Genomic DNA, 14,998 nt, shown 5'->3' with positions numbered 1-14,998 from the left:
TATTCATTCGTAATTTGATATACACATGTAAATATTAAACTATGATTCAATACTTTATAGGTGGTGGTGAATTCGGAGACGTTTGTCGTGGTAAATTGAAACTACCACCGGATGGTCGAACTGAAATCGACGTGGCCATAAAGACACTGAAACCTGGCTCTGCTGACAAAGCACGGAACGACTTTCTAACGGAAGCCTCGATAATGGGTCAATTTGAGCACCCCAATGTGATATTCCTTCAGGGTGTCGTGACAAAGAGCAATCCAGTGATGATCATCACCGAATTCATGGAGAACGGAAGTTTGGACACTTTTCTTCGAGCGAACGACGGTAAATTCCAAGTGCTTCAGCTGGTCGGTATGTTACGTGGTATAGCCAGTGGTATGCAGTATCTCGCTGAAATGAATTACGTTCATCGTGATCTCGCGGCAAGGAATGTCCTAGTGAATGCTGCTCTGGTTTGTAAGATAGCTGATTTTGGACTGAGCCGAGAGATTGAAAGCGCGACAGAGGGCGCATATACGACCAGGGTACGTCTAGATCGAATAAAGGAAAACTTTTTCTTACGAGTAGTATCGATAATTGATACTACTAAATATATGTATATATACATAATTATGTATGTCATCTTGTTGGTTAAAATTAGGGCGGTAAGATTCCGGTACGATGGACAGCACCAGAGGCAATAGCATTCCGTAAATTCACTAGCGCCTCCGACGTCTGGAGTATGGGCATCGTTTGTTGGGAAGTCATGTCCTACGGCGAGAGACCATATTGGAATTGGTCCAACCAAGATGTGATAAAGTCGATCGAAAAAGGATACAGACTTCCAGCACCGATGGACTGTCCCGAAGCAATCTATCAGTTAATGCTCGACTGTTGGCAGAAAGAACGAACTCATCGGCCTACCTTCGCCAATCTTACTCAGACATTGGATAAACTCATACGGAGTCCGGATACTTTGAGGAAAATCGCCCAGAACAGGTAAAAACCTATTTCAATCTATTTATATCGCGTTAATATAAATTGATAAAACGATTAACTAGCGTTCTGATTCACAACTGACAAATTATCGGACTTTCATTTATCGCCAGTAAAACAGTCGATCGCTCGCCGGAGAAAAACTACTATTTTATCTCAGGGACTCGATTTATACATGTTATGTAATACACGTACATATATTCGATATATGTATAGTGCGAAATAATAATCACATATAACGTACTACGGACAGTGTTAGCAAATATAATTTTTCGCCTTCATCATATGAACGAACGACTCGCCGGAAGTACGATGAATAAAATTGAATAACTTTGTGGACGTTAAGAGCCGTGAAAAAAGCCTTTTTTATACATATAGAAAAAGGGTGAAAGAGAGAGAGCGGGTTAAGAGGAAACCGTCATCTCTTTCTTTCTATCTCTATTTCCCTCTTTTTCTCTCTGTCCACAGTTTTGCAATTTTCTCTTCCTTCCGTCCAGTCATTCGTCTGTCATCGTTTAACATAAATCATGTCGCATGCCAAGCGAGTCACACTTCGTGTCCATAAATTAATTTCTCTCTCGTCAGCTAAAAATATTTTCCGTTGTATCTTTTTGGAACTTTTTCTTTTTTTTTTTTTTCTTCTTTTTTTCTTGCGAAAATATTTAAGAAGCTCATCACGCCGCTCTCTGTTCTATTTCTCTGTGCTCTCCACATACGCTGTTAGAATGGGCTTTGATATGGCGCTCATTTTATACACGATGTTAAAACGCTCATAATTAAGCACACACTCTCGTACACGAGTTAGAACGATGATATGCGTGTGTATGTGATGTGCTAACCGAACTGGCGTCGTGCGCATACGTATATCTCTGTCTATCTCATTTTCTGTGAACGAGGAATCGTCGTATAATATCTCGAATAACCTGATTGGCATTACTGGAAGCGGGTCGTACGTACTGGACTGTTTTTCTCACCTTTCATTTTGCACCTTCTCTTGTTTTCTATTCTTTCTTATTTTTTTTCTTTTTATATATATATATATATATATGTAATACTCTGATCACTTCTCTACAAGAGACGGCGGCTGCAACTTTCCACGATTTTTCTGGAAATCGATCTCTTCAAAATTAATTTTTCAACATTCGCGAATATATCGTATCCTTCTTTTCAAACCTTTCGCAGATTTTTTCAACGTCACGTAAAATTAATCGAAGTCGTTGCGCCGTCGCCGTCGTCGCTATCGTCGTCGTCGTCGTCGTCGCCGCCGTCGCTGTTGCCGTCGCCGTCGCCGACGACGTTATTGCCGTTGAAAAACTTCTTCCGCATTTTTCTTACGTTTTGACACACACAATTTTCGAACGTGACACCTTCGCGAGTTTTGTGCACGAAGTATCTTTTCACAACGCGTCTTCGAATAGCTTCAATTCTCTTTTCTTCGCTTGCTCCTCTCCAAACCTTCCAAAGAAAAACTTCGAGTTTCTCCACAGCGTTGTTACCTGCCAGCCGGGAGGAAAATTAATTTATGGACGAAAGTCTACGTCATTATTTTTACGGGATATATTTTTTTCTTTCGCGACTCAAGAAGAAAAAAAAGAAAAGAGAAAAAGGAAAAGAAAAAAACGGTAACGAGTTAAAAGAAAGCGGAAAAAAGAAGGAAAAAAGAAAAAGAAAAAATCAAAAAGCAAAAAACTAGCGCGCGTTATACTGCGGTGGCTTTTCAGAAAGCTTTTGTCGCTTTTGGCGCTTATCATTTCTGTAGATCCTCGACCGTTCCCAATTTTCTAAAACCCTTAAAACCCTCCTCGACCCAGCTTGCTATCTACTGCCTAACGCGTGAACGGGGATAGAGTAACAAACTTTTCCACGGTTCGCCAACCTGGATTCTTTCTATCCAGCAATGATATTAACTCATCAGAATATAAAACCTAATCTTTTATTTTCTTCGTGACGTTGTTCTCTTAAAATTGATTTTAAGATCATCTTAACTTCATACGTAATTAACTTGGAAATAAATCATATCAATTTTGAGGCATAACTATTATCAACGATATTTTGTCTCAAAATCATAAAAATAATCAAAAACGTAAATTACCTTTATCTCCGTCGACGCGGTTAAAAGTAGAAGCATCGTGGAACACGTTGAACGCAGGCCAAAATGGGAAATCCTTGATTCCTCTCGTACTAACTTTTTGTTTCTCTCTTTCTCTCTCTCTCTCTCTCTCTTTCTCTCTCTCTCTCTATCTCTCTCTGTTCCTCTCTCTCTCTCTCTCTTTCTCTCCCTCTTTTTTTCTCTCTTTCTCTTTCTATCTGCCTTCGTCAATCTCTGTCCGATTCCCAAGTATAAGTTCTCTTTCGTACCTATCTATCTCCGGCAGGCCAGCACCCTTTTTTTCTGGGCTAATTCTTTGTGGTTTTGGTTTTGTGGTGTCTTTGGTACCCGACTACGAACTGCTACGACAACTACTACCATCCACTACGTTCGCTACCTACTACGTTCGCAACGTGACAACAACAACAGCGTGAGGCCGCCCGCACACAATCCGTACTATGTCACAAGCCATACGGCTGCCGCCCAGGCCGCAGCAGCGGCGGCGGCGGCTGCTGCCACGGCGGCTGCCACGGCTGCCTCGGCGGCTGCTCCGGTACCAGGTGCACCCACAACGGGACCGTTCCCCGTAGACGTGGTCGGTCATCAGGCCCATCAGGCCCAGTCAACGATTGCCGTTCCAGTAATGCCACCAGGAGCCGCCCGTAGCCTACACTATCACACACACGCAGCAACACACGCACTGCCACATCAACCACCTCTAACATATCCCAATTGGGTTCCCTTCACTCACTTTGGTTGACTTCCATTTTCCCCCACCGATTTCTCATAATAATTTCCTATATTCTATTCCCGCTCACTAAAGGGATCTAATTGATATTATATATTATAGCCTACCTAAACTTGTATATATATATACATCCATACATACGTCTATATTACGATCGTCGTTTTCGATTAATAGTTGTCGATTTTATCCGAGATTATATAGTATATAAAACCATATATCTATATATATATATATAGATATAGATATAGATATATAAATCGAGAGCCGTAGATGACGAATTTAATATTATTAGTTATTATTATTAGTTATTATTATTAGTTATTATTATTATTATAATTATTATTATTATTATTATTATTATTATTATTATTATTATTATTATTATTATTATTATTATTATTATTATTATTATTATTATTGTTGTTATTATTATTATTATTATTATTATTATTATTATTATTATTATTATTATTATTATTATTATTATTATTATTATTATTATTGTTACTATGATTATTATTATTATTATTATTATTATTATTATTATTATTATTATTATTATTATTATTATTATTATTATTATTATTATTATTATCATTATTATTATTATTATTATTATTATTATTATTATTACTATAATTTCATATTTTATCGTATTGTTCGTTCAAGCATTAGATCTATTTAGCTTCTTTCGCTAATATATATCATCTCGTATCGATCAATACCATTGACATAATAGAGCGTATATAATAATAATAATCATTTCAGATTAGAACGATTTAAGGAGGATATGTTTTCATGATACTCTTTCGCGTTCCCGCACGTTTCTTCTGAGTGAACCATTCTATACGGGTTTCAGCCATTTGTTCCTTTCGCGAGACGAGCGTTTTTTATCGAGTAGACGCGATTCCGGACCTCGACTATTTCAACTATAAATTACAGGCACAGTTTTATTACTCATTATACACGGATATATATACGTAACACGTAATATATATATATATATGTATATATATATATACGTTCACGTATGTGTACTGTCAATATACGGCGATCTTTTTTCACTTCGAGCAACACATTGTATAGGACATTTGTAATCTTACCGATAAACATTTATAGCACATCACGTTAGGTAACAGTGGGTTCGTCGGCCATTGAATCATGCGAGATCGCGAAGAGTCCGAAAACAATAAATATATCATCTTGCAGTTTAAGAAAGGTAAATAGTATAAAATAAAGAATAAAAAAAGAGAAAAGAAAAGAAAAAAGAAAGAAAATAGAAAAGAAAGAAGATAAAAAAGCTTTTATATAAAAGAGGACGAATCGAACCAACGAATAGCTAAACGTAGAACGTAACATCGCGAGCTTAGATGAAAGAGACAAGACGACGCGTACGCGATTAACGATAGTCTTTCACGATCTTTTTCAAATTCTATATTTAGTGGTGAACGCATATTATATACGTAAATGTATTATTACAAACGCGAGTATTGAATACACGTATACATATGACGTTATATATATGTATATATATATATATTATTTATAAATATATATATATATATATATATATATATTTATGTATGCATACGTAATATCGTCGATCGATTTTAACGTAAAAACAAAAACGTAAAGACTTATTAGCAATATTATAATCATGCGAGCGAAACGGTTCGACCATTTTAGAATAGTATTTTTATACTTGAGATATTAAAAGGAAAAAGGGAGAAAAAACATGGGCAACCATCTTAGGAAAAATAACGTAAACGATAAGAAAGAATGACGGAAAAGATAGATAATCGATAATAATCGATAAGCGAATAAATCTTCGCCATAAATGTTTTGCCATTTGGCAAATTTATTTTTTTTCCTCCATTCCTCATTTTCTGTTAATCACTGTTTATCATCCCCCTTCAATTTTGCACACATTTTCGTACGAGCGTACTTCTCGAAAGTTCAACGTAATATGTGATATCGACGACGTAGAGTAGTAAAGAATCAAGTTTACGAATAATGATAAAACGGACAATCAATTTTTCGATGTCGGCTCGACAAAAACGAAAAAAGAAAAGAAAAGAAAAGAAAAGGAAAGAAAAAAAGAAACAAAGAAATAATATTAACGCGTTTCAATGGCAGAACGATCTATCCTGGACATTATACGCGATTTTTTTCGTACGATCGTAACATTGATCGCGTTTATATTGTGTTTATTTCCTGAATTGATCCCTCGTTCACGCAACCACACTGTCCTATATATTATGCACCTATACAGAAACACACAACCAAACACAAATAATACACAAACAAGATCACTCTCAAATAAAAGACGTGGAAAGAGGAAACGAACGAATGAAAGTGCGACTTACGAATTGAGAGCTATCATTGGCGGTCTATAAGAAATAAAAAAAAATAAAAAAAAACATATACACACACATACACTTACGTACACATAGCAAATAAAAAGAAAAAGAAAACAAGAACAGAAAAAAAAATCCACAAGTATCGCGAGAAAGAAAAAAAAAACACGAATACACTGCAAATAGTAACACACACGAGTGTGACCTCTATTGCACTAACAAATGCTAACAATTGTCAGAATCAGGGAACGGGGTGCTCCGCCCCCACCCCCACCCGCCACATCGGCATCTTCCAACGTGCATTTGAGAAAAAGGTAAAAAAAAATATCAAGAACGGTCTCTCCTATAGCCGAAAACCATAAGAAAGATAAAAAAATCGTATGAAGCGGGAAGCAACGAAGTCTCGTAAAGAGTTCTTTTTTTGATTACAGTAAAAAGACTGACTCTTTTTATGTGCTAAAGTTAAAAAGAGAGAGAGAGAGAGAGAGAGAGAGAGAGAGAGAAAAGAAGACTAAAATAGAAAAAAGAAGAACGAGAAGATGCTTCCTTGCTTTCTACGCTTTGTCGAAATCGTAACAGATATTTCTATCACGTAGACGAGACAGCATTTGCTATGCTTGTACCCTTTTAGTTCGTATCGCACTGCTTGCTTCATACGCACTATTACCCCCGATTCACACGTATACATCCATTTCAAGCTCGACTATTTAAATCGCTCAGTTTACCATATTTCTCGTATCATCATTATTATTATAATTATTACTAGTTATAATATTGTTACTTATTATTAATTATGATTATCATTACTACTATAACTACCCAGTACTAATACTACTATTATTACTACTACTACGACTATTACTATTGCTACTACTACTATTAGCGTCATTATTGTTACTATTACTATTATTATCACTACTACTATTATTACTTACATTCTTCTTCTTCTTCTTCTTTTTTTTTTATTATTAATATTACTGTGTTGTTATTATCATTATTAATATTATTAATATTATTAATATTATTATTATTTATTTTCCTCATTCAAATTATTATTATTATTACTAGTACTATTATAATTATTATTATTTTTATTTTTTTATTATTATTAAAATATTGATATATCTAATATTTAAACACAAAGAGGCTCCGACTTAACTGATAATGTATAGCTTCACTTTTTTCTTACATTCAAACGTGTAAATATCTTGTTACAAAAGTAATATAGTTTACAATGCTGTAATTAATGCTTTTTTGTATTACTGTATAATTTGATAACACGCGTTTGAGCCTTTTTGTCGAAAGATGTACATATAAAAAAACATATGGATTTCCCATTTAGAAATTAAGATCCATTTTATATACATATATCTATCTATTCTATTATACCCTATGTCACGTGTCTATCTAAGCCCACCCCACCTCACCCCTTATTCATTTTAAGAACCTAATAAGAGAATAAATAAATCGAACGACTTGAATTTATCTTAGACATTGTAGCAAGAAATATCCTAAGAACCTTGCAATTTACCCGTTAATGTTTTTTAACGACGACAGAATGTATTTTGCCTTTCGCAAGCGCGATCACGAAACTTATCGTTTCGCGAAAGCGTAAGCACGAGCGAAAACATTCCGTATAATTCGTGTAACTTTTGAACTTAGCCGTGTATGTATGTGTGCCTTTCATTGATCGAACACTTTGTACATACACATACGTATTACTATTCCTTGTACATAAATCAGAAAGTAAATTTCTCATTTCTATCCGATCTCTCAGCCAGATCCCAGTACGGTTTCGTAAGTTTTCAGATTTTGTAATAGGTAATGATAAATTATCTTGCGATAAAACAATCGCGATACTCTATGGTAGAGTCACTCAATATGAAATATCCTGGGATCTGGCTTTGTTTGAAAACCTAATGTCAAGTATAGCAAATTTTACAAAAAAATAAAAAAGAAAGAAAAAACATGAATCAAAGAGAGTACTCTAGCTGCTATCTGTACAATCCCAACCTTAAAAGAAATATATATATATATACATATATCCATATGATACCTTTTACCTCTCTCAACGTGTACGCATTTCTTGCTGAAGTACAACGTATCTCTCTTGACATAAATATCCATAAAAAAGAAAAATATTAAAAGAAAGTTCGAACGATCTATCAAAATATTTGTATCAGCGAGAAATACGTACGCGTTGAAAAAAAAAAAGAAAACCAAACAGAAAAAAGATCGGAAGGAAATCGTAAGTGAGAACGAAGTAAAGTCGATAAAAACAAAAGAAAAAAAATAATGAAACACAATATATCTGACGCAGTGTTCTTGACAGGGGCACCAATCCACTGGCGCCGGACGCGGTGGACTTGACGCAGTTGACCTCGGTCAGCGAGTGGTTGGCCTCGATCAAAATGTCTCGATATGCTGAAAGTTTCGAGAGGGCAGGAGTGACCACGTTGGAGGCAGCAGCTCGCGTTACCGTTCAAGAACTCACCGCACTTGGTATAACCCTGGTCGGTCATCAAAAGAAGATCATGAACAGTGTGACGGCGTTAAGAGCGCAAATGTCCGCCACGTCGCAGAGCTTTCTCGTTTAGGAAAGGAAAAAATGGAGGGAAAGAAAGAAGGGTAAAAGAAAGAAATCAAACTTTTCGGTAGAGAAACGAGAGTGTCTCGATCGTCCTCCTGCATGAAAGCAGGAATTTTCAGCTTTCTATAAACGACAGGTCTGGATCATGGACATCCTCTCAAAGAGGATAGCAAACTTTTCCTCTTCGTCTCGCGAGCGTTCGTGAAAACGAAGTCAAAGTCGAGTGATAACGAGAGACAACTTCCTCTTTCTCTCGACGGAGACCTGACATTTTAATTCTCGATATTAGAATTAGGAAGACATTCCAGCGAGTAGTCCCGCTTGAAAAAAAAATATAAGAAAGAAAGAAAATTGGCCTCTCCGCAAATATCTTACCAACCATTTATATTCCAAGGCGATCGATGTATCGATCGGATCTTTTCTCTTCGAACAAATATATACGTACATATATTATATATATTATATATACGTACATATATTATATATATTATATATATTATATATACGTACATATTATATATATTATATATACGTACATATTATATATATTATATATATACGTACATATTATATATATTATATATATACGTACATATATGTATATTATATATATACATACATACATATATATATATATATATATATATATATATATATATATACTGTAGGCGTCGATTAAGATTTGTCCTTGACATAATACGACGAGGATTTAAGCGAAAACTATAATGAAGGACGATTGTATTGCTCGCAAGGAAAAGGAAAGAGAGAGAGAGAACGAATTCATTCGAATTCCTTTCGGAAAATACGCGAAGGAAAAAAAAGTTGAGCGCATCCTTTCGCTTTATTCCTCGTTCTTGCGATGAATCGTCACGAGATCATCAGACTGATATAAACGCGACAGGAACTAGCCGCAATAGCGTGCATGCAATCCACTGCCTTAAAAAGCCGTTTTGCGTCGTTGACTCCCTCGCATAAAAAGAATAAAAAGAGAAAAATTGAGAAAGCGAAAAAGAGAAAGAGAAAGAGATAAAGAGAAAGAAAGAGAGAGAACGTACGCGCGTGAAAGCACATCCGCCATAATAATAATTCTTAAAAATTCTTCGAAGGATCTGTCATTTAATTTCCCGCCACAATATTGCGACGCCCTTCTTTCGACCATCATATTTTCTTTCCTTTCCATTTTTCATTTTTTTTTCTTCTCATTTTATTATTTTTGTTTTTTTCGTTTTAATTTCAATAATTTTAACGTGCGTGATCCTGGATCCTTTATAATACGAGCTATGAAAATGTACGGCCTAATGAGTTTACATACAACGGATAAAAGAGTACCACTTTGATGGTAAATCAATAAAAGTACCACCATTTGATGATAAATGAATGAAAAAAAGAAGAATACAAAGGATCGACAGTCGTAAGAAAACACTGCCTTTCTTTTTTTTTTTACTTTTGTATATGTATATATATATAAATATATATATTTGTATTTTGGTATATACGCATGTACTTTTTATATACGTATTACGGACAAACGGTCTAACTAATTAATTAGAACAAATGGTTATAAGGTACTTTGATCATTCACGTTTGTTTCTTCACTGATTTCGCTGCTGCTGCCTCTTCTTTTTCTTTCCTTATTCTCTTTCCTTATTCCATTAATGAGAACATATAACAATGAGGAAGAGAAACGATCATAGGAGTTTATATTCGAAGTATTATTTTCTTGTAACGTAAGAACGATTATGTTGTTTTTTTAGCGATAAAGAAAGGTGAAGGAAGAAAAAAAAAATTAGAAAAGTTTTAGTGAGGAATGGCTTATAAATTGCTAATCATGACGACGTTTGCTCGACTTGCTTAAAAAAAAAGAAAAGAAAGAAAAAAGAAAGAAAAAAAGAAATGATGGTCATCGTGTTGTTGCTTTTACGAAGCGATCGCGTGCGAGTATGTTTGTTTAAATGTTTGTGTGTGTGTGTGTGTATGTATGACGCGAGCGAGAGCATTTTCAACGTGCAAACAAAACAGCTAATGACGATGACGACGAGATAGAAACGGAAAAAGTGAAATGAATTTCGAAATTATTGTAAATTTTTGCGTATGAAAGAAGGAAAGAGAGGGGGAAAGAGTGAGATGGAGAGATAAAGAAAGAAAAAGTGAAAGGAAGATGATAAAAGTTTCTTGCCTTTGCGTTACCTATATGAGTATATTGTATATGCCTAATTAATCGGTCTATAAAGTAGGTGATACCTATCGAGAGTATCAAAAATGCGAAAGAAATATAACGAAAAGAAAAGAGATAGTAATATATGTGCCAAGGTGAGCGCGCAAGAACCTTCACCCGCGAATGATATGACCTTATAGCGTGAGAATATAGCATATGATATGACCTAGGAACGTGTGCGTGTGCGTGTACGTGTGCGTGTGCGTGTGCGTGTGCGTGTGCGTGTGCGTGTGCGTGTGCGTGTGCGTGTGTGTGGACATAATAAAAAAGAAAAGAAAGAAAAAAGCGAAAAGAGAAAACAAGATTGAGGAAATATAATAGAGAGAGAGAGAGAGAAAGAGAATAAGGAACCATGGGGACGACTCTATCGCGGTACGAATGATGATGCTAAAAAAAACGAAGTTGTGGCGTCATCGAAAAGAACCCGATCATTAGATCTTTTTATGCTAACGTGTAAAGAGAAAATAGATTAGAAATACGGACTCGTCCATCTTTATACATACATGCAAACGACCGTAAGACATGTGCAGAAAAAAGAAAAGGGGGAAAGAAGTTATTGTCAATTTGCGATTCCGAAGATAATAAACAGTCTGCCCCTCGGTGTAACGTTAACATATCAACGAATATCTAAAGAATAATAAGAAAGAGAAAAAAAAAAGAATGAAAAATACTAACAAACAAACAAACGAAACAAAAAGAGGATTTAAAATCCACGATATCGTCCGTGAGAAATATCGTCGGAGGATGGATATACTGGTCAACGAGAAACAACGCGGAACGTATTACCGAAATTATTTTACGGTGAAAACGTTCGACGATCTATCACTTTATCAATCTTCAGTAGAGGGTATCAAAAAAAAAAAGAAAAAAGAAAAACGAAGAAAATGCGAAAGCCTAAAATTTTCTCGTACCGCTTCTTTTAATTTCCGTCGTTCCTTTGACTTATTACTTTCGTTTTTGTTTTGTATTCGTTTGATTTTTTTCGTCATCTATTTTCTTCAATCATATTTCTTCTTCGTATAAAATGACTCTTCGCGATATGGAACGCGCGAAGGTACGCATCCAGCCTAACTTTCGTCGCGGAACAACGACCATTCCAAATCCACTTATATATACACCTGACAAGTTAATACTAAAGAAGAAGCGAAACATTAAAAAAAAAAACAAAAACAACAACAAAAGAAAAAGAATATTGAGAGTGATAAAAGACAGAGATAAGGATAAGGATAAAGATAAAGATAAAGATAAGAGATAAAGTTCGTTCTCATGCGAAGGATGGTCTGTATCTTGTTACACCCACATTCGCTCGACTCTAAAAAGACTGCTACCCCTTCATTAACCTCCCCCGGCGCGCGACAACCGCGATATCCGGCTAATTGTCCTTCTAATCGGCGATCTTATCATTGTCGCCGAAAAAGAATAAAAAAATAAATAAAGAGAGAGAGAGAGAGAGAGAGAGAGAGAGAGAGAGAGAAAAGAGATAGAAGACCAATAATCGCCAATGAGAGAAAGAATAGTGAAAAAAAAACGAGAAAAAGAAGGAAAATAGAAATCCGCGTGCGTCGCACGACTTCCATGAGACAAAGCCGTGCCACGGGACATTCTTTTTTACTCTTTATTTAATGAATTCTAACTAGTAAGGTAGTGTTGTCGGCGTCGAAGCAACGTTGGGTTATGTCTTGAAATCGATGTATACAATAAAAGGAGTTTTAAAATGATGGATCGACGAAAAATAGCGTCTCACGCACGGTCGTCCTCTTCGGTTTTTCTTGCATCATCTTTCTTATTCGAGGATAGCCCAGCGATGCTTCCGTTTAATGGAATAAGTGATTTTAATCGAGATCGTTCGCTTCACGTTAGGTAAATGAAATGAGAAAAGGGAGAAACGAGTATCACGAAGGTTGAACTCCCCTTGAGATTTATTTCTGTTATTCGTCCCGCAACAGATCTGATATCTGAAGCACGTCTTTAAAAACATCGTGACTTAGATAATCGAGAAACATCACGGGTCACAAATGCCCGAGATAGCTCTATTTGTTTTTTTTTCTTTTTTTTTTTTTATGTATTTTGTATTTTATTTTTGTCTTCTTCTTAAGGGGGGAGGAGGAACAAGAAGTTACTCAAAATGGCGACGATTACGAAGCAATAAATGAATACACGCAAATGCAGATTTTTATATAAAGAATGTTAACAAATTTCAAAAGATATTAATTATCAATAGCGCTATCTTCCTAAATGTTCGTATTAAAAGTTAGCAAAAAGTAAGATAAAAAGTAAGAGGCGGTGAAAATGAGGAGTACCGCGAAACGACGTTCCAATTAGGCCAAGGGCGACGCGAAGGGCCTTTAATTAATTTGTTCTTATCCTCGCCCTTGGCCGGAACGACGTCAACCGGTAAGTTTTAAGAATTTTGAGCTGTAACTATTTGTGTCTAGCGGCGAATGAATGAGTGCGACCTGAAGTTTTGAGAATGTCGATAGTTTCAGTGAATTATTAGATTTCATAGATCTCTATCAATATTATACGATTCGTAGATGCGAGACGAGAGAGAGGATATTAGTTAGAGCAGGAAAATCTCTTACATATAACTTTAACCGATTTTCCTTTCATCACCCTTCGATACCCCTGTTATCGTAAAAGAAAATGGGTAGTTTCCTTTCGTAGATCCGACTCGTTTTTTCTCTCCCAATATCATGAGCTACACTTTCAAAGCTTTTGGATCGTACTTCATGTTACATATTTTGGTTATTCTCGTATACGTGTAAAGCTTTCTAAGAACAAGTCTGGAATTATAGAAATCGATAAAGAAAAAAAAAAGTGAGTGATAGGGGAAAAAAATATTGCTTGGTAAAAATACTTTAATTTCTTTGTAAATTCTTCGGTTTCCTTGATGTTTTTTTTTCCAATTTCTTTTTTATCTAATATTTTTTTTATTAACCGTTTTTGATTATCCGTACCGAAGGAACGGACAAAATAACAGGCGAAAAAATCATTGAACTCTCCCCACACCTTTTATTACTTAATTTTTTATCGATTAATGCATCTGTATAACTATTTATTAAAAAAAAAAAAAAAAAAACTTATTTATTGTTTAGAGATCTGACTAAATTAAAAAAAAGTTCTAATTATCATAGGTATTATCTATTATTGCTAGTACGAAAGTATGAAAGGAGTAAAATTATCTGTTTATGTTAGAGTTTTCGAAAACTCTGCCGTGTAAAGTAACGAATTACAATACGACGATCGACGATCGTTGAGTCTATAAGCAGCTATATTATTAATTAATTAAGCGTTATTTAGGCGACTTATGTGCGCGTTGTTTAATTTTTTACTTTTTACAACTCTCTTTTTACAGCGAACTTTGTCAAAGTACCTGCTTCGAAAACGAAAAAAACAAAAAAGTAATAAAATCCGTGAAAACAAAGCACACAGGTACCGTCCCATATATTATATATAGCTTATCTACACATACACAGACGCAATAATTTATGTATACTCGACAAGCTGAGTTTTTTATAAAATTGGTTAAGCAAATCGCCTGCGTGTGTCTTCGATTCATTGTATAAAACAAAACGACTAAACGCAAAGAGAAGCAAGCAGAGAGTTACTGCCAACAAATTTTGGGATGTGTCAAAAACATTTTTCCTATGGTGTTGTCAAGACGATGTTGAATGTACATAAGATATAATAAATAATATACCTTATACAATGTAATTCTAGTGTATAATTTTGTACATAAATTAAATCTTAAGATTTCAATCTTATGGCCTCGGCAATATATCGTGTAAATCTATGTGATATTCAAGGCTAAGTATTTTAACGTTGAAATTAACAGTTTAATAGATACGGCAATGATAGATAAAATCTAAGCTACAGATATTTAGCTATTTCTATTTTGTGCCGTTCGCTCCCATTTTTTTTTTTGGTGCTGCGCTCTCATTGGCTCTTATTAACTTCCATTGGCTACAAGAAAAAAAACTAAACTATATCCCTATAAAAGTTTTCGAAATTTATCGGT

General features: G+C 35.0%; 1 protein-coding gene across 21 annotated transcripts in view; it reads left to right on the top strand.

Moving 5' to 3' along the window:
• Eph (Eph receptor tyrosine kinase) overlaps nucleotides 1–9,233 on the top strand; it is a 155,940-nt gene extending 146,707 nt beyond the window's left edge. For 8 of the 21 annotated variants that reach the window (XM_035864404.2, XM_035864402.2, XM_035864410.2 and 5 more), the window contains 3 exons: nucleotides 61–530; nucleotides 647–984; nucleotides 3,500–4,104. In XM_035864404.2, coding sequence (XP_035720297.2) covers nucleotides 61–530; nucleotides 647–984; nucleotides 3,500–3,830 — 1,139 coding nt within the window. In that variant the 3' untranslated portion in view covers nucleotides 3,831–4,104. Of the gene's footprint in view, nucleotides 1–60; nucleotides 531–646; nucleotides 985–3,499; nucleotides 4,105–6,414; nucleotides 6,490–8,495 lie in introns of those variants that run through there. The other 13 variants (XM_035864418.2, XM_035864407.2, XM_035864416.2 and 10 more) reach the window with 5 other exon arrangements.
• The last annotated feature ends 5,765 nt before the right edge of the window (nucleotides 9,234–14,998 follow it).

Source organism: Vespa mandarinia, chromosome 6, assembly GCF_050613455.1.
Source record: "Vespa mandarinia isolate Hongniang chromosome 6, ASM5061345v1, whole genome shotgun sequence".
Lineage (NCBI taxonomy): Eukaryota > Metazoa > Arthropoda > Insecta > Hymenoptera > Vespidae > Vespa > Vespa mandarinia.
Note: the sequence above shows the minus strand (reverse complement) of the source record. Positions and strands in the feature narration are given on the sequence as shown.